At 46.3% G+C, this 20006-nt stretch overlaps 1 protein-coding gene across 32 annotated transcripts in view; it reads right to left on the bottom strand.

Moving 5' to 3' along the window:
* The window catches only part of CACNA1C (calcium voltage-gated channel subunit alpha1 C), a 737989-nt gene that overhangs the window by 235924 nt on the left and 482059 nt on the right, over window positions 1-20006 (bottom strand). For all 32 annotated transcript variants that reach the window (XM_082741042.1, XM_082741039.1, XM_082741047.1 and 29 more), the window contains exons 4-5: window positions 11034-11173; window positions 4501-4640 (exon numbers count right to left, since the gene is read on the bottom strand). In XM_082741042.1, coding sequence (XP_082597168.1) covers window positions 4501-4640; window positions 11034-11173 — 280 coding nt within the window. The remainder of the gene's footprint in view (window positions 1-4500; window positions 4641-11033; window positions 11174-20006) is intronic.

Here is a 20006-nt window from a genome sequence, read left to right as displayed (position 1 = left end):
CAAAAAGACCATGTTGTCTACTGTGTTAAGAATAAGCTGTGGCAAAAGGTAAGCATGGAAACAAAGAATCCAGTTAGGAAGCTACTATAACGATCAAGGTGAGAGGTGTTGGTGATGATCAAGGTGAGAGGTGGCTGGTGCTAGAGGTGCTAAGAAAGAGGGAGTTTCTTGAAGGTATGCCCGAGAGAATTTCCTGAGGGACTGCCTACGAAGGGTGAGAGAAAGCAGTAAGTCCAAGATTTTTTTGGCCTGTGTAACTGGAAGGACGAGGTTGACATTGACCAAGACATGAAAGGCTTTGGGAAGACTGGAAGTTCTGTTATGGATGTGGTAAGTTTGAGATGCTTAGACATCTAATGAAAGGACTGGAATAAGCAGGGAGGTGTACAAGTTTGGAGCTTAGAACAGAGGTCTGAGCTTGTACATAGAGTTCATAGTTATTAGAAGACATATAAGAGATATTTAGTGCCAGAAGGCTCAGGATATTTAATGCCAGATACTCAGAAACTAAGTATCCCTGAGATAGAGAAGAGGTCTGAGAACTGAACCTGCAGCTCTGCAATGCTAAGAGGATGAGAACGTGAGGGAAAATCAGCAAGCGATTCTGATAAGGAAAAGCCAATGAAGAAAGAACAGTGTCCTGGTAGCTAAGTGGTGATGGTGGTTCAAAGACAAGGGATGATCAGCTGCATCCAATCCTACAGGTAGATCAAATACAATGGCACCAGGGAACTAACCACTGGGTCTGGTAATGTGGAAATCACTGGTGGTCTTGAGAAGAGATGTTTTACTGCAGTAATAGGGAGAAAGCCTGACTGATGAGGATTTGAGAGAGAATGAGAAGACAAAAATTGAAGGCAACAGATAGAGGCAACTCTTTCGAGTTCTGCTGAAATATGAAAGAAGACAACTAAAAGATCTATGAAATGGACTTTGTCTAGGTTTGGAGTGGTAGGAGACATTGCTGACATCTTCCTGAATGATAACAACCAAACTAGCACGAGGCACTTGTTCACTTTTATTATTTAAAAGTTGCATAGACAATCTTCCAGGAGAAAGGGTGACAGGCTGGATTAGCCCTTCCTTTAAGCTCCAAAAAGAGCTATTCTGTTGGCAACCTGGGGAACACAAGATACAGTTGTTAGCCTTATGTATAAGCATGAAGCCGCCTGCAAGGCTGTCGACACCAGCAAAACCATCTCAGTGTGATCATCTTCCATGATGAAGCTACCTTCTTGGACTGCATGACAGGTAATAGTAGGTCCTTATCTTTCAGTTACTACATGTATCATGTACTCATCTTCTTGAGAGAATTCCAAGGTATGATATCTCTTCCTGACTGCATTCTACAGTTCTACCATTAACAAAATGCATGTGGCGATGGGACACCTTCTTTACGAAGTTTCTACAGTGAAACCTAGCTACTGTATTTAATCTGATTCTCCTTTTAATGCACTGAAGCATGAATGACTCTCAACCATATGCATCTCTAATTAAGAATTTCTGTACTAGAGTAATTACTATAGATATTTCTGCAATACCAAACCCCTCAGTCTCTGTGTTAGACTGCACTGTTTGTTCACCCTTGCTTCTCATAGGTACAGTATACTTTTGTGTCCCATTATCCTTGGAACAAAGATAGCAATGCGACTTGCTTTGGCCCCTGGAAATTGAGTAGCCATGATATAAGCCATTCTGAGCAAAAGCCTAAATTATGCTTGTGCTCTTTTGTCCCTTTTTTGAACATCTGTACCCTGCCATGAGAACAACATGGCCTACCTGCTGGATGCTTCTTCAACTTGGGGTCTGGAATGAGCTCCCACGTGAAGCCCAGAGCCCAGCTGAGCCCAGAAAAAGAGGGGGCTGGCCAACATCATCATGTGACATGACCAAGTATAAAGGTTTCGGATTTTAAGTCACTGAGAATTTGGATTTGTTTGTTCCTACAGCAAAAGCTGACTGATACACTCTTATTAGATTGTCAGATTCCTTAGGTGAAAAGACTGTATTTGTTCTTTATGATATGTCCTCATACACAGAACAATGCTCTGAAAGTGTGCGCTCCTAATAAGAACACACATATGAGAGTAAGATTCATTATGTCCCCTGTAGTTTGGTGGGAAGTTTGGAGAAGTTCATAGCTACTATCACTGAGACATTGGCTGCATCATTGTCATCCTATTAAGCTCCTTAAAGTCATGCTCAAAGTTATTCTCACCTTCCTTCTCATTCCTTGATTTTGGTCTATTGAGTTATGGCTGATTGGTCAAGAAATTTAAAATTCAATCAAGAATTTAATCAAGAAAGCTGATCAAGAAATCAAGAATTTAGGCTAACAAAAGGGAAATTGGATCTTGGCCTTTGTATTCAGTTGACCCTCGAACAATATGAGTTGTACTGTGTAGGTTCACTTATAGACAGACTTTTTTTTGGATAAATATAGAACAGTACTATAAATGTATTTTTTCTCACCATATGATTTTCTTTTTAAAAATTATTTATTTATTTATTTATTTGAGAGAGAGTGCACAGGAGAGAGCACAGAGCAGGGTGTAGAGGGGCAGATGGAGAGGGAGGAATAGGCTCCCCACTGAACAGGGAGCCTGACTCCGGGGTTCCATTCCAAGACCTTGGGATCATGACCTGAGCCAGAGGCAGATACTTCACTCAATGAGCCACCCAGGTGCCCCACTGTATGATTTTCTTAATAACATTTTCTTTTCCCTAACTTACTTTAAGAATATAGTATATTATAACACTTGTAAAATATGTGTTAACTGACTGTGTATGTTATTGGTAAGACTTCTGGTCAACAGTAGGTTATTAGTAGAGAAGTTTTGGAGGAATCAAAACTTATATGTTAATTTTCAACTGTGCAAGGTGGGGGTCAGCACACCTAATCCCCACATTTTTCAAGGGTCAATGGTATACTGTTTTTATTTCTAGATGTCCTAAAATGTTTAAGGCCAAGTAGAAAGAATCTGTTCCAAATGTGCGTGTGAGGCTTAGCTCCACATTCACTTTTGAGTTTGAGAAAGACCACAAATTTTTCCCAGGTGGCCCCATTGCAAAGAAAACATTCTAATTCTTGCCTTCATTTATCTAATAAATTCCCTTACCTTGTGCAGAGACCATTGTAAGCATGGTGCAGGAACAGAGCCAATATAAGGCGAAGTTCTGGGTTTCCAGGGGCTTATAATGTAATTGAAGAGATGGGATATATGTGTAGAAGTCTAAGACAAGAGGTTTATACTAGTTAATCCTTTACAAGAAGTTGTATTACATAGTAGGAAAGAAAGTTGGCTTGGAAGTCGGGAGACTTGGTTCTAGTCCTGTTCTGCTGCTAGTTAGTTAGGTTACTTTGGGAAGATCTGCCCACCATTCTGTGCGTGTATGGAAAGAATCGAATAATTTAATATAAAGTCCTTCACATTTCTATGGTAAAGGCTCAGTGTTCAGAGGACCTCTTTGTTTTCCTGTGCCCTGCTCCCATTTCCAAATTCGTCTGGTTTCAGCCCAGTCATAGGGACCATCTCTACTTTGACTTATGGGCCAGATCTGATGGAGCTGACCTGAGAAGGAAAAATCTCAGCACACCAGTCCATAATTATGCTCAGATCGTGCCAATCGATCAAGGAGGAGTGGAATGAGGAGCTCTCTGAAAGCTGATTTAACCCCTAAGAGCAACTGGGACTGAGCTTTGTTGAAGGTGATGCGGGGTGCCCGAAGTTGCAGTATTCAGTGCCCAGGGCTCATCCACAGTGGAGCAGGCTTCTGGAGGAAGAGGGAGAAGAGGGGCTGTCCACGGGACTGGTATCTGGATAGACAATATCTCTTCAATGCCCTCTGGCCTGATTCAGAGAGCTGAAAACCCTCCACCCTTGGGCAAAACCAGTTCTCACAAAGGCAGGCAGCCTGTCCATAAATAGGGTTTCTGAAGTCGGAAATGTCCCATTTGACATGAAAAAAGTAGAAGGTTGAGAGAAATGGCAAATAGAACTTTTTGAACAACCACTGATGCTTTTCCAATTGTTCTTTGGAAAAATACAGAAAGTAGAGATAATCTCATTGGCTAAAATACCTTGAGCTCGAGCCCTAGGGATTAGCCTTCTCTGCTCGCCTGGCTCCTTGGTATAAACGTGCTTAATAAATTCCCAGCCCAGGCCCTGGGGGGCGGGTGGCTCAGCTGGCCAAAGGATTTCTTTCTCTGGGTAGACTGTCTTCATTTGGCTGTTTGGCTGCCGTGGATGTTTTCCAGGTGTTTACAGGAGCTGGGACCACAGTGTGTTTTCATGGGCTCACATCAGAGTGAAGTTCTTTTTTTTAAAGGATGTATAATCTTTTATTTATTTGTTTATTTATTTATTTATAGCAAAGGAATTCATTTAAGGAAAAACACCTCCTTTTATCAGTTTTCCTTGCAAAGGGCTCCTGGCAACTCAGACAGCAGAGGGGGGGTGACAAGATACCACTGCGACCTGGAAGAATGGCTTTACTTACTTGGGACTCCAGACACCAGGCGCAACGGGCGCAGCACGCGGAATGCCCTCAGTGCCTTCACGTCAAATCCAGCTCCTTTCCCTCCCAGAGCGTTTGCCCCATCGGCTTTGGTTGCTTGTTCTAAAATTGCACTAAAAAGCCTAGAAGAGAGGAAGGGGAAATGGAACTGTCAGACCCTGAATTCTCTGAAGGCAGCTTGGGAGAGCAAAGTTTGCAAACATCCCCAGCCCGGGAACCAGAGACCAAGGTGTGTACATGGGACGGACTGTGCCCATCATAAGATGACGTCCCCTCAGTGTGGGTACTGCCCTGCCAAAGGGCATCACCTTTGCCCAACAGAGGTCTGAGAAGTGATAGGCAAAGCTGTGCACGAACACAACTGGCTTTGTATAACCTGGGCAGCCTGGACAGAAGCATAAAGTTGCTAAGGCTTGCTGTTGTGTCTCAGTCCTCTTGCAGTGCCCTCTCTCCCACTCTATGGTTTCCTAGCTCCTGCTGTCATGTGGCTGGGAACCACATCCTCTCTCGTACCCACACACCTCCTTCCTCCTAATTATTCTCCTTTGATTTTGCCTAGGTACAAACAGATGATCCCCTAGAAATTGGTTTTGTGCTGCAGATACAAGGATGGGAAACTAACCACTGGCTTCAGCAGCATGCAGACTCCTGAGACTTTGAAAATATCTGTTTTGGAGAAGTGATGGGGCCAAATGCCTAACAGATATGGATTCAAGAGAGGATAGGAAAAAAATGTCTGAGATAGCTCTGTCTAACAGAAATAGGATGCAAGCCACAAATATAAGCCATATATGTAATTTAAACTTTCTAGCAGCACCATTAAAAAGTAAGAACTGGCAAAATTAACCATGATAATATATTTTATTTAATACAGCATAACCCAAATATTATCATTTCAACTCTAATAAATACAAAGAATTTTTCCCGAGATGTTTGTCACTCCTTTTGTGCTAAATCTTCTAAATCTGCTGTGTATGTTACATGGATGGCATGTTTCAATTCAGATTAGCCACATGTTCTGTACTGAGTGGCCACGTAGCTGGTATAGACAAGCCTTCTGAGGAATTTTGCTGTAAAAGTTATTACAAGAAAAATGATGGTTGCCAGAAGAGGGTGTGGAATTCAGAGAGTTGTGTTTGTTTTTAAATGAGAAATATAGTAGCATTTTTATATGTGATGGGAGTTATGTAACAGAAATAGACAACTGGACCATGCAAAAGTGAGAGAACAATTACAGAAGAATTGCTATCCTATAGGGGGTGCGGGGGATCTCCTGCACCCTTAGGGGTATTGGCCCTAGAAGGGGGAAGGGATGGTTTCTCATGGTTCAAGGGGAAAGGTGCATCATAAGGGTACTGATATTCTCCTTGATTACCTGTGTTTTCTCAGGGAAACATGTAGGTCATTGGCTGAAAATGGGAAAAGGGAGCAGGTATTGGAAGTTTAAAGGCCTCTGCCTTTAAAGACTCACCAAAGAAAGTGGAGGAGTGAATGGAGTAAGGTTGCCAGGTATCATCAAGGACATGTTTGAAGTTGGTGGTCACAGGTGTCAAGTGCAACCCATGAGCTCAGCTTTGCGTGTTTCTCTACCCCTTTCAGCAGCACAACTTCAGGTACCAGATTGATCTCCATCTAATTGGATTTGATTGGGGTTGGTGTTTTTCCAAATGAGTAAGGTCAGTGAAGAGGGAAAGTGGGAAGTTGACTGTACAGGCAAGTGAGAGATTGTGATGGGGCTGGGCATCTAAGCTGGTTAAAAGGAAGACTGGACACAATGGGCAGAGGAACAGAGAAAATGGGACAGGATGAACGGACTTTCAGAGTCAAAGTGCTAGAGGGAGTAAGCTGGAAAGATGGCTTGTGGTGTTTCCAGAGCAGGGTGTTTCATTTGAGATTACGGGGGAGGGCACAGCTGTTAGTTATGGCAGGGATATTGGCTATAACCCCGGGAGTGGGCAGCTGAGACAGGATAGAGTCAGGATCCCTTGGCAGGGAGAAGATATCAATGAACCAAGAAAATACTGGAGAGGGCAGCAGGAATAGCAAGGTTGGAGAGAGTTGGGAGTGAGCCAAGAGCTCCTGTCTTCAAGGAATGAGGAGTCCCCAGAGGAATAGAGGAGATCCTATAGGGAGAAGCTGGTGTGAAAGGGTCTGATCACACACATCAGAACCAGAGGTGGCTAGGAAGGGCCACCAATCTGAAAGCAGAAATAAGAGAAGCGTAGGGACCTTCTCCTGACCTCTGGCTGTGGAACATGGCATTTGGGAGAGACTGCGATGGAGCAGACCCCTTGGGGGAGCCAGGAAGCTAAGTGAGTGGACAGACATGGAGCCACGGGTCTAGGGCAGCACTTGGACCACTTGCTCTGGAAATGGAGTTTTGCCGGAGTTCAGCAACACCCATCATTCCCATAGTGCTGCTGTTGATTGCCATTTTCTTGCTAGGGTTGAATCATTGAGACAAACCGCACAGCTTGTGAGCTGAAAACGAGTATCTGGTCCCTTACAGAAAATGTCTGCTGACCCCTGAATGGGCAGCGGCCTGCAGGGAGCAGAAGGCACAGTGGGAAGGTTTCAGAGGGATGACAAGGCAGAGGGGACACAGGATGCAAAGAACCATGTGGGCATGGGAGCCTGGAATCTTGGGCTCTTGCAGTAACCAAGAAAAATAGGGGAAAGGACACATGGGGCAATTTCTGTCTTTTGTATTAGAGATGACTCCCAATTCACTGTCAGCAGAGTGTGTGCTGGGCTGTGGCTGGCGGTCACGGGGGAAGCACATGTTTCAGAACTCGGGCCCCACACCTGACATGTACTCGGGGCCAGAGCAATTTCGTTCTTGAAGAATAGGCTTGAACTCCTGAAATGACTCACGCCCAGGGAATTGGATCTGGAAACAGGGGGTGCTGCAGCTGGGGGCTTAGCTTGGCAGAAAATCAAATCCAGTCAGGGCCCAGCAAGGAGGGGGTTGGTCTAGATGAAGAATTTCCAAACTGGGCTCCTTGGAACTGCTCAGGGACTTCTTGGGCAGCGAGGCCAGAGATAAGTGGCTAGAATAGAGTGGCTTTCGTGGCTCTCTGAATAAGGCTTTGCTTGAACAAATGGGTTCTGTAGATAAAAGAAGTTTGACAACTCTGACATCTAAAGCCTTTCTCAGCCCTGTGATTTTTTTCAGCTCAGCTTGTCAGTTTGCTAGTGTCGTGTGTTAGCTGGTGATGCCTTGAACCCCAGGTGGAATTGCCAGGATGGGGGAAATGGGCTTCTCTCTCTGCAGAGAAATGTTCTTTCCGCTGAAGACTGTATCACTGGAATCTTAGAAAATGAAGAGTAGTTTGCAAGTTTGTCAAACAACATTCCAAATCCAAACCAGATTTGGTTCCTAGTATTTCCTGAAAGAAAGCAATATGCTTATTAGGGTACAAGATGTTCACAAAATATTATTTATTTAAGGGAACAGAGGTTAGACAGATTTCTTCTCTTTCCCCTACCTCAACTTGACGCAGACATTTTATTAAGTGTTTGACTCTAATTTTTGAAAGGGTAGAAAATTCAGGAAGAGCTCTAGGAGGTGTTCTTGGCTTATAGAGTTGGTGTGTTTCTCCTCAATTAGAGACTGTAAAGTCAAACCCACTGCTTTGTGGTTTACATATCCCTAAGGGCTGGGTTCTGATGTGGATGCTTGGCAGGGGAATTCTTCAGGAGTTGTGTCCGGCAGTTCCTTACCTGGACTTAGAGCTTTTAAAAAGAGGACACTCTAGAGGGCCCAGTGGATCAGAAAGGCGGGGCCAATGTACTGGGAGAGAGATGGTAGCAAAGCCCTCTTGGCTGGAGGAGACTGTCTCAGGCAGAGGGATCCAGTGAGGACCCCCAGGTCCCTGGGTTGGGCTGGGGAGGGGTAGCTCACAGAGGGCTCTAAAGTCCTCCACACTTTCATTCAGTAGTCTCCTCTCCCCACTGTAGCAAGGGGACTCTTCCACTTCAGGCAGGAAACGTGACAGGTCTGTGGGAGTTAGGCAATGCCTCTTGTCACGGGCCCCCTGCATGGCAATGCAGAAAGGAAAGAGCAGCTCTAGGCCTGGCACTCAGGCAGCAGGCAGGCAAACCCAGCTCTCCCAGGGCAAAGGCAGATCCCCTCTGACTGCAGGAGGGCCTAAGAAACCTTCCCCTAAGTGGCTGCTGAGGAGGAGCCCGGGAGAGAAGATATTTCCTAGGAGACATAAGGAAAGCATTAAGATATCCATTTCATATGATTTAAAAGGGAGGCATAGCTGTAGAGAGGAGGTTGAGCTACACTCTGTGTGTGTGTGTGTGTGTGTGTGTGTGTGCGTGCGCGCGCGTGCGAGCGTGTGATTTTTCAAGTTAAAAGAATGGGCCAAGATTGCGGCTAGACAGAGAGCCCTTGGAGGAGAGAACTAGGTGTCAAATATGTCCGTGTGTGATAGTAATGGGGGAGAAGCCCAGAGGGTCATGGTGAGCCACAACCTAAGCAACCTCTATCATTGTAACCTCTGGGGTTTAAACAGCCAACTTGGCGCATCTCTGGGAAGAGAACCAAATCTGGATGCCTTTCTTCATCAGCCTCATGGCCTAGATCCCAGGAAGTTGTGACTGAAATCCAGGTTGACCTCACGAAGGCTGCCCTCTGTGATTACTGTGAGGGGCAGCAGGGCGAGGGATAAAGCAAGGTTCAAGCAAGCAGAAGATGCCATGTGTGTGTCCACACAACAAGGCATCTAGCTCTTTCCTTCAAGCGCAGGTTTGAGCTCTGCCCTGTGCTTCTGGGTTCAACCTCCTAGGCTGTAGAGAAGGCCCCGGAGGGGGCAGAGCACAGTAGGCAGTGAACTCTAACTCCTTCCATAAACATGAGCTTCTCTGCCAAAAAAAATTAGTCCCTGTAGGCACCCCTATCTCTCCATCAATCTCATTCCTGGGGCTCTTTTCTAGACTTGTGGGAAGGGTTCCCCAGAGCCTGAGGCTGTGAGAAAGACACTGAATTCGAAAGGCTTCAGGGGTATGTGGAACAAGACACCTTAAATGCCTTTGCCATGGTTTAGGGAGTTAATTCAAAGCATTTGTTCTGTTATTCTTTGTTTATCCTGGCGAGAACAGAAGTAGCAAGATGTCTTTGAGCTGCATCCTTGCTCCCAGGCTTCTGGAGCCTGATCTATACCTGGCAAATAATCCAGTAACTTTCATGCTTCTCACGACACCCAAATATCCTTGGTGTTAAGGTGGCCAAAGTGTGTCATTCATTGGCTGTGCAAAAATAAAAGACAACGAAAAAACCCCTAAGACAGTTCCAAACAACCCTAATAAGTCATCCAGATGGCGAGAGGCAAGGAAAGAACTTCTCAATGGTCTGGATTTGCTCTTGTTATTTCCCGCAGGAAAGACCAGACACTCTCAGGAGATGACGAGCAGTGAGCACTCTGGAGGAGTCCAGAAGGACCCGTGTGTTCACTGGGAAGGCACGAACGGTGCCCGCCAAAAATAGGTTCCTGGGACATGAGCCCAGTGACACATTGACCTTGACGCTGAAGTCTGTTAGAACTCTGCAGGAGTAAAAAACGCCAGGCGGCCACCACGTGACCATTCTCGGGGCTCAGAGAAATGCCAAATGAGCTCCCAGAAGCCTCAGCTTGTTCTCGAAGGAGAACCTGCTGTAAGATGTCCTCCCTTCACAAAATAGAGGAGTGGCTGGAACTTTAGCAACTGTGTCTTAATGAACAACATTTCACATAGCACGTGCATAGATAATTCATAGAGGATCTTTTTGTAAAGTCACTAATTCCTACATAAGGAGATCATCACTTCTGAATTTTATTATTTACATTCCTTTTTTTTTTTTTTTTTTTCTTAGAACATATATTGACCTTGCTTTATCTTATGCTACAGTGGAACAGCATGTTTGGGGAAAGGTGTGTTTGGTTCTACTTAGGCCACCCATGACTTGGCCCTTCATAGTTCTCTGTCATCTTCCCACATACCTATCTCGAGCAGCCTGTTTCCTGGGGTCCCAGAGGAGGCCCCAGTGTACAGAGATCAGGCATCCATGGCACCTTCTCTGCCAGCTTTGCCACCACCCCTATGCCCATGGGTTGCTTGCCAGGCCAGCTGGACGAACCCTGCTCAGGAACCCAGAAGGGAAACTGGTTCGAAGAGTGGTCAGGCCAGATGTGGTTGGAGATAGGATAAAAGACCTTAAGCAGAGAAATCTCCTCTGTTATAGAGAGGATCCTGAGCTCCATAAAAGCACTCAGATCCCACTCTGTGTGTGTGTGTGTGTGAATGCACACACGTGAGCGTGAGTGAGGGAGATTTTCCTATGTAAGAGGTCTTTTCCCTTTGGAGAAAGTCTGAATTCAAAGTGACTAATGGATCCTCTCATCTTGCCTGGTGCCCATTGCCATGATGACCAAATAAAAAGAGATACAAATAACAGAAGGAAATGGAGGCACATGTTGGTGGATGGTGAGGGGTGAGGGGAGGGAAGAGAGAAAGGTAGTGATACTTACCCTACAACCACAATTATAAAATCTAGTAAATTCCAACCATTGCGGAGGTAAGCGTTGGGGTGAAAGAGAAGTCCATAGGCTATTACTTTTAAAAATGCTTCCACAGTAAAAATTATGAGAAAGAGATATTCCACTCGTTCCTAGGAAACAAAAATAGAAGGGAGAGAAAAATAAAGTCAATGAGATCGGGGATCTGGAAAGTTCTGAACCAGCAGATCTCCCAAGCAGGTGGAGGAGAGTGCTGCCCACTCTGTGGTAGGATCTAGGGGGGCACTGGGTGGGACCCCCAAGCCAGATTACCAATGCCACAGTCTGCTCTAAACTTAGAGCTCCAATTCATCGGGCATTAAGTGTTTCTTCAGTCTTCAAATGTCCCATTATAATGCAAATATTTGGGTGGTGGAAAATTACACATTTTGGAGAAATATCTTATTTAATCAGTGAATGTTTCATTGCACCTTCTCAGAAGAGAACTCATAATGTCTTGATCTAGAGGGAAATGATGCCAAGACAGATAAGAATAGTGCTCAGAAAGGAGGGGACAGAACCATGGGATAAATGTACCTACTGCCACCTTGAGGTAACAACCTGAAGATAAAAAAAACCATCTTGGGTTCTCCAAAATGAGAGACCAGAAACACAGCCGCAAAGAAGTTGGGACCTTGAAAATCTTCTAACAGCAGCTAAAACACAGGCAATCTGCTCATATACCCTGACCCTAAACTTGAAGTCTCTCTCTCTTTCTTGAGAAAATAAGAACCTTTGTCCAAAGACAGAGACAGCTGAGAAAATCAGCATTTCCAGGATGGAGGCAGGCACTGGGGTGGGGCAGTGAAGAGAAAAGACTCATCTCTTTTCTCAAGGGGTGGGAGGTAGTGTTTTTCCTCTCTCTACCACCTTGAAGAAGGCTTTGCATTTAAGGATGAAGCTCCTGTCCCTGGGAGCTCACACTTAACAGGACAAACTCATTGGCTCAATTAGAGCGAGCCGACTCTGTGTGCTGATTCACTGGCTTCCCTCACCACTAATTGCTTTCTCCCACAACCTTGTTCCCAGTGCGGTGCCTTAATGACCCCCACCAGGGGAAGGCTGCCTGGATGCCTTCACGCTCCACTGCTCGGCTCTGCAGGAGCCTTAGCCCATCTCTCACTGGAGCCACAAAACACTGGCCCACATGGCATTCAGCCACATATCCTCCAAGCAGGACAGGCCCAGTCACAGACCCCAAGGAGACAGTAGGCTCAGAACTCCTAGATCTATCTTCCCATTGTCTGTTGGGTCAGATGGAGCTAATTGAAGACCTCTAGGTCTCACCCATATGTGGAGAGGGGGCATCACCTGGGAAGTCAGATGCCCTCCTGCTGGGAAGGTGCTCTAAGAGCAGGGCCATTGGAGCCTAATGGGTAGCTCTGTGGGGGGAGGCTAGGCCACACATGTACCTGTGTGCCTAGCCAATCTTTTTGATTTGCTAGACTTGGAAGGAGTGCTAGCTTCACTGTGCCCAGCTCAGGGTGAAGCAGTTTAAGGATACAGAGTTTAAAAATGCAGAATTCTGGACCCTCCCCTGATCTACAGAGGCAGATCTCCTGTCTGTGGAGCCTGGATGATTCCAGGTTTTCCAGAGGCATCCTGAAGTTTAAGAACCATGGGCCCATGTGCTGATGAAGGCCCTGATCAGGCAGAAGGTGTGGGAAGGGAATGGAGAGGCCGGCATTAATCTGCACCTTAGGGGCAGGATGGTCTCTTACTCACTACCCATTACAGGGATGGGGAGGGGGAGCATGACCTTGGAACAAGTAACAGTATGTGGGAGCCTCTGGTCTTTTAATATGAGGTGATGTTGGGTTAAAGTGGGTTGATTAGGTTGATGATGGGTTAAACTCCTTCAGGACGGGGTTGAAAGGGAGAACATGGAAAGTGTGTGTGTGTGTGTGTGTGTGTGTGTGTGTAGAGCTTCAGGTAATGCAGGCATCTGATCAGCTAGAGTGAAGGCTATTATGGGGCTGGAGAGGTGGGTAGGAAAAAGATGACCAGGGGCTTTAGGGCTTCCCTCAGAGGCTTGGATTCTATCCTGAGCGATAGTGAATGTTGGAGTTAGATGTGTACTATCATCTGGCATTGGCCTAGAGCGTGAGGATGGTGATGGGGTTGGAGGGAGTTGGGGGGTGACCCATGCAGAGACCAGGGAGGCTTGAGCCAAGGTAGACAGAGGGTCTAGTGAGATCTAGGTGGGTTTGAGAGATAGAAAGAAGGTAATGTGGTTTCTGGTTGAATGGAGGGGTTGGAGGAAGAAACAGCAAAGAAGGGCACTGCTCCCCTGCCTGAGTTTCCTAACTTGGGTCACTCTGGATGGCCATGCCTCTTGCTGCAGTGCAGAGAGACATCAGTTCTGGACTTGCTGAGTTAAAGCATTTATGGGACATTTGCGGGGCTCCTGGTGATCAGACATAAGGAGTCAAGGGGAGGTCAGCTTGCAGGGGAGGGCTGAATGGGGTTGCCCCAGGAGAGTGTGCAGACTGAAGAGATGAGAGATGAGGCTGGAATCCCTTTCCATGGTAGGCAATCTCATCCCCTGAAAGTGCTTTCACCTTATGGGAATATACCTCCTTGGCAGAACTTACAGGATCCTGCTTAAAGCACTTGGGTTGGAGAGACAGAAAGAATCTTAGAGGGTATCTAATTAACGACCTTACTTGAAAATCCAGGATGCTGGTAAGATACCAAGGTCAGAGAAGTATATGCAGAAGATGGGAAAGCAGGTTTTCTGACCCTGGGTCCAAAGGTCTATTCATCTCATCTTGCCTTCCTGGGTGCAGGGGAATGTTTCTCACTGGTCCCTGCTTATCCCCAGAGACACAACTAGGTCAGAGTCCTCATCCTAAGTTGTTTAGGGATCCGAGATACAACTGAGTAAGAAGGGGTCTAGACAAAGAATCCTGAGACACCAGGCAGGTGTCTGTTGCTGCTGAGTGCGCGCGTGCTGATGGCTCTATTCAATTTGTTCTGACTTCAGGGGGATGAGTGCTCTTGAAGTTAATCCCTGCCCCAAACCCAAGAGAAAAACAAACGAAAATGTAAGCAAGTGAAACAGCTTGGTTGATCCTTTCAAAACATATGTTGTGTTGCCACAGAAACACCTAAGGGCAAAAATGAATGGAGTGGAGAAATGCAAAAGTTTGTCCAAGACCTTTCTCTTGATGTGCTGATGTCTTACGCCTCTGGTCCTGTGACTACACACTCCTTCATAGCTCTCCTCCTGCCTGAGTTCTGAGGCCAGAGCTGTGCACCCTCTTGAAATCTGAGGCGCCACAGAGCTCTTTGAGAATGCAGAATGTTCAGCCTGTGAAAAGGGGGTAACTTTTTTTTTTTCTGTGATTTTGGGAACTCAGGAATTTTGGAAGTCAACCAAGAAAGACTAAGGTTCCCATTCCTACTGTTCTGTGTTAAAGTTGGACAGAGTTAAGGAGGCATTAAAAAAAAAAAAAAAAAAAAAAAAAAGGAGGCATGAAAACCTGCAGATGAGAGGAAGATCAAGGCTGGAATGGTAATACACCATAATGGAGTCCCAGGGCTCCCAGAAGACCCCCTTCCCAAATCAAGAGTGAAGCCCTGCCACCCTGGGGCAGGTATGATGACTTCAGCCTTTCAGACACTCCTATCTTCCTTCCTTCCTAACCATGGCTGTTTCCCCTTACTGCTGCCTTTCCATGTTCATCTTCTTCACCCTTCCCTTCCTCTCTCCCTGCTCATTTCTCAGCACTACCGCTGGCAGCTGGCACCCATGGCAACACCCATGTCTCAAATATTTAGAAAAATTCAGTGGAAAGAGCCTCGCATTCCAGGAACCATGATATCAATCTTCTAAACACTTGTGGAACTAATAGACACTGATGAGAACAGTGTTTATTTTATTTTTCCTTTATCTCTTCATGTACATGTATCTTATCTTTCCTTCTATAGGAGGGAGTCTCAATTATCTTTTGATGGTAATAATCTTGATTCTGGTACCACTGGCTGTGTGTCTTTGGTCAAGTCACTTGACTTCTCTGGGTCTGTCTCCTAGCTACGCATTAAAAAAATGCAATGCTGCAGAGAGCCCTGGGCTTCCACAGCGCTGCTCTGGGAGCAGTTACAGGTTAGGGAAGGCTGAGAAAGTGGGCCTTTCCTCACTGAACCCCCTGCTGTCTTGAACAGAGCAGCACCATCCCAACCCACATACTAAGTTGTCCAAAGATCCTAACACAGTTCAAAAGAGCCCAGGGAACCAGTACAATGGGGTGAGGACAGAGACAACACGAGAAAAAGAAGTCCCCATCTCTGAATAGCCTAGAGGACTTTTATTGGCTTTACAATGCTGGTTCCTGCAGAAGATTTTATTTTGTTTGCCTCTTTATTTGTTTTTCTGGGAACTTTGAACACCAATTCCAAAGTGGCAGATGATTTCCAAAGTCTTTACAAAATTCTGTGGTGAATGAGGATGCCAAACCCTGGTATGTGTGTGGTTCTGCCTGAGGTAGAGTCGGATTCCAAGACACAGACAGGAACAAAGAGTTCCTCTCCTCATTTCTCTGAGGATCACTATAAACACAAATAGATTTTATAATATAAAGGTCCTTCAGTAGGGACATCATTCATATTTGTGCTTCGGGAGAACACCGACTCCTGATGACAGAAGCCATGTCCAGGTAGAGCTCTTCAGACAAGGACAACCATGGAGAGCCTGCTATGTCAAAGCACATGTGCATGTTTCTGCATGCACGCACGCACACACACGTGGCACAGCTGGTGATGCCCACCATCTGGGTTGAACACTATACAGCTTAGACCTGCCAAATAACAGGGCAAGGTGTGAGAATTCATACCAAAAGAGCTTGCGTGTGTGTAGTCACTTAAATTTATGCAAGTGTATTTATTGGAGCTGCCAAGATTTCTGCACCAGACAGAATTGATGAGAAGCCCAGTCATACAATTCCATCTCAGTACAAGGTGCAAAGACAAGAGACACAATAATAATGTGCCAAACAGCACCTTGTATGCCAGATTGTTTCATAATTTAAGTATCATTCAACCTAACCTCTAAAATAGCCTCCTGCCTATCTCTAATGAAGGGAGATGAAGAAACTTGAGTACCTTAGTTCCTACTCTCCAGCTCTGCTCTCGGCCCTTCACTCCTTCATTCAGTTAGACACGTTTCCTGAGATTGTGTTCTGTCCCATAGCACTTGTTGTGTTGCATGTGTCTCTCAGGACACTGAGGGACTTGGCAGAATATGAGAAGTTGGAAGGACCTCCTACAAGGACACACAACCCAAGGTCTTCCTTTGATAGAAGTAAGAGGACTTGTCCAAGGTCACACATCCACCCCATAGGTGAGTACTTGTGTTTCCCAATGGCTGGTCCGGTGCTGTTCCTGCAGCGATCTCTTGTCTGTGGGCTGACTGAGATCCTGGATTACTGTGCCCATCGGGGGATGCTGGGCAATGAAGGGCCACCTATGTAGAGTGGCTGGAAAGGAGGGCAGGAGGGATCCCCAAATCTTCCTCTCTTCTAGGGTCTCTCCTGGTGCCTGGAATTCATCCATTAAGAAGCCTTTCTTCCATCAGTGGATGAAGAATATTCACCCAATGGAATATTAGGTGGCCATAAAAAGGAATGAAGGTCTGATAGACTATGACAGGTATGAGCTTTGAAAACATGATGCTAATCAAATGTTGTAAGATTTTACTTATATGTGAAGTCTAGGATGGGCAAATTCACAGAGACAGAAAGTAGAGGAGAGGCTATGAGAAAGGGGAAGGAGGGAGGAACTATTTCAGGGCATGACAAACTTTGGAAATAGAACATGGTGATGGATGCACAACACCTGGAGTAGAATTAGTGGCCCTGAAGTGTGCACTTAGAAATGGTTAGGTTGGCAAATTTTATGTTATACAGAGTTTACCACAGTGGAAAAAAAAAGAGAAGCATTTGGATGTTAAAGGTTTTCCTTAGAGGTCTCCTGTCCAAGTACACGATGACATGTTCAGTCCTATATCAGGTCCCAGGGACTAACTCATCAGCAAGTAGATAGCGTAATCTTCTGTGATACCCTGGACAGATGCCTGGACAGAAATGCCTGGGACACCTAGATGGGGATGAAGGGGGCTGGGAAGGGATGCAGGAGACCCCTGGAGACGAACGCTTTAGTCTCACAATTTTTTGAGGGTAGGCCCTTCCCAAGGGCCTCGTTTAGAAGGTATCTGGTGGTTCAAATGGTCTGGCCTTAAGACTTGAGATTTCTAGAGAATAAAGAGGAGACAGGACAAACCATTTAATAGCCTAAGAGTAAAGAAGCTTTGAAAAAAAAAAAAACATTTTATGTATTTAGTGAGGGCAAGGAGCAACTGAGGCTGAGTGATCTGAGAAGTATGCCAGGATCAGTGGTTTTTAGAGTAGCTCAGTTTAAAAAAACAAAAACTCTCCTCCAACTGGACTGTTTCTCCATGCTTAGCCATGATGCTAAGTTGAAGTGACTCATCCACTTACTAATTTCTCAAGTTCCCCTTTGGGGACCTTTGGAGACCCCTTTGGAGACAAGCTTTGCCTGGGCTGCCCCAGCCCAGTGGCACTGGCCTGAGATTCAATGAGTGCCGAGCAGGCCACGTCAGATGTAGAGGTACAGGCATGTTGGCTCCTCCTGGACCCTTCACTGGCCCTGTCTCTAAGACAACATCTCTGTCCCTCCCTGGGTCCCTCCCCAGCCCAGGTTCCTCAGTGTACACCCCCCTAGGTCAGAGACCAGCCTGCTTCCATTATTTATCTGGTTTCTAGCATGTGGTTAGTACAGAGGGAACTGTCAACCTTTGTCATGTGCTGCCTGCACCCCCCTCTTGGGGTGCCCAAATAACACGGGCCAGCCTCCTGCCCCCAGCATGGGGTCCCTCCTGTTACCCTCCTTCACCTCAGGCTGTCATTTCCTTCTGAGGTGGCCCGTCCTTCACCGGGCAGCTCTGGCTGTCAGAATATGATCAGCCCCTTCCTCTCTAAGGAGTTCACTCTGGCTCAGGGATATTACCTTTTCTTTGGGGGTAATGGAGTGAAGAGGGTGACAGATATTACCAGTCAGGGCTGAATTACTCCTGGGGACAATGGGGCATTTGCTTAGTGACCTGTGGTCTAGAATGTAATTTCCCAAATGGAGGGAGTGTGCAGCGGTGGCCTCAAAACTCTCGTAAGTGCCTATCTTCTTTTGAAGAGTCACACCAGTACCTGGCCTGGGGAAACGGACCCTGTCTTTTCTGCCTGTCCCTACTGCCCATCTCCATCCAGGCCTCCATTACATTAAAACAACTCCCTAAACGCTCCCATTGACATCTAGGCTGTGTTACTTCATAAACATCTCCAACAACTCCCCTCTCTACCTTAAAGTAGGATCAAGCCGCCTCAAGCCTGGCTCCTAGGCCTGTCACAGTCACCCCCCGACCTGTCCCTCCCCCCTCATCCTCAGCTACCACCCTGAGTCCCAGCCACATGGGTCTGACCATGCCCAAACCAGACCGGACGTTCTGGGCAATTCTCTTATGTCCTGGCAAGCCTCACCCCTTTCTCTACCAGGCAGACTCCCTCTCAGATCCAAGCCAACTCCAGCGTCATCACCTTGTGTGAACTTCTCCATTGTCACCTGCCTCCTCTGCCCCCAGAGAGCTGGAATTAGTCAGGCCCAGTCCCAGCTGTGGCACCCTTTCTTCAGATGATAGCACTCATCACAACGTGTGAGTTTTCTGTGTGTTTCTTCTCTCTAGGGGTAGGGGGTCTGCAGGGCAGGAACAAGTGTCTTTGTCACCTTTGGTAAAGAAGTGTCTTTAAATGAAAGGCAAAGTGGCAGAGGAGAGAGGGCTTTGGAGTCAGATGCATCAGATGCACCTGGGATCAAACTATTTCTCTATGACAAGTTAAATAATCTTCCAAAACTTTGGTTTCTTATCAGTAAAGTGGGAAGAGTGGTAATAATTGAGAACCAGGAACCAGAGTCATTGCTCCAATGGGAGCTGCTGTCATTATTGCCATCCCAGCACCTGCACACAGTAGGTATACTGCACACATTGGGGGGGAGCGTCCCTGCCCCAGGGGACTTTGTGTATTCTCCCCTGAGGTCCTGGCTCTGCTTGTTCCCATGATAGCCTGCTGGGCGCTGGAGTCGTCAGTGGCACCAGCCCTGCTGCCTCTCCCTGGCTTTTCTCCTGCCCTGGCCTCAGAGCAGGTAGCACAACTCACTTCTCTGTCTCATCGGATCCTCTTGACTTCAACAAAAACTAGAGACTTAGTTCTCATACTGCCTTTGTATTATCAAGGCAACTTAACAATGAAACAAAACCAAACGTTCTCTATATCCCGTTTGCTGGGTTCCATGTGTTCTAAATGGCCTTGCCTCACCTCCCTTGCTAGCCCTTAGAGCTACAGCAATGGGTTCCATTCTAGCTAAAGAAGCAGAGCTGTGAGATTTTCCCTTGTGTCTCTGGGAACTCCACAATCCTCTGCCTCTTGAAATGACTTATTTCAGTTATGGCAGACAGGGATGAATGATGACAGTCAGTGCTCTTCGGGAGTAGGGTACCCATGGATGTAGGGGGTGTGCTAACCTTGTCATCATCACCACAGTGATAGCTCACTGGGTAGCACTTTACAGTTTAGAAGGCATTTTCTTATATGTTTTTATGTTAAGTCTAATGATCTCTTTGTGAAACAGGAAGCTTGGGTACTTTCTCTTTTTTCCTTTATTCCTCATATTACCATCGTCACCATCACCACCCTCATCATCATCACCACTGCCATCACCACCTCTACATTGAGGACCGTCACCACTGCCACCACCATCATCATTCCATCACCACATGCACCATGATCACCACCATCACCAATACTACCTCTGCCACCTCCACCATCACCGTCATCACCACTGCCATCACCATAACCACCTGCACCCTGATTACCTTTA

The sequence above is a fragment of the Mustela nivalis genome (assembly GCF_964662115.1).
Source record: "Mustela nivalis genome assembly, chromosome: 7".
In the NCBI taxonomy this organism is placed as follows: Eukaryota; Metazoa; Chordata; class Mammalia; order Carnivora; family Mustelidae; genus Mustela; species Mustela nivalis.
The sequence above is the reverse complement of the archived record's forward strand: the minus strand, read 5'-3'. Positions and strand labels throughout refer to the sequence as shown.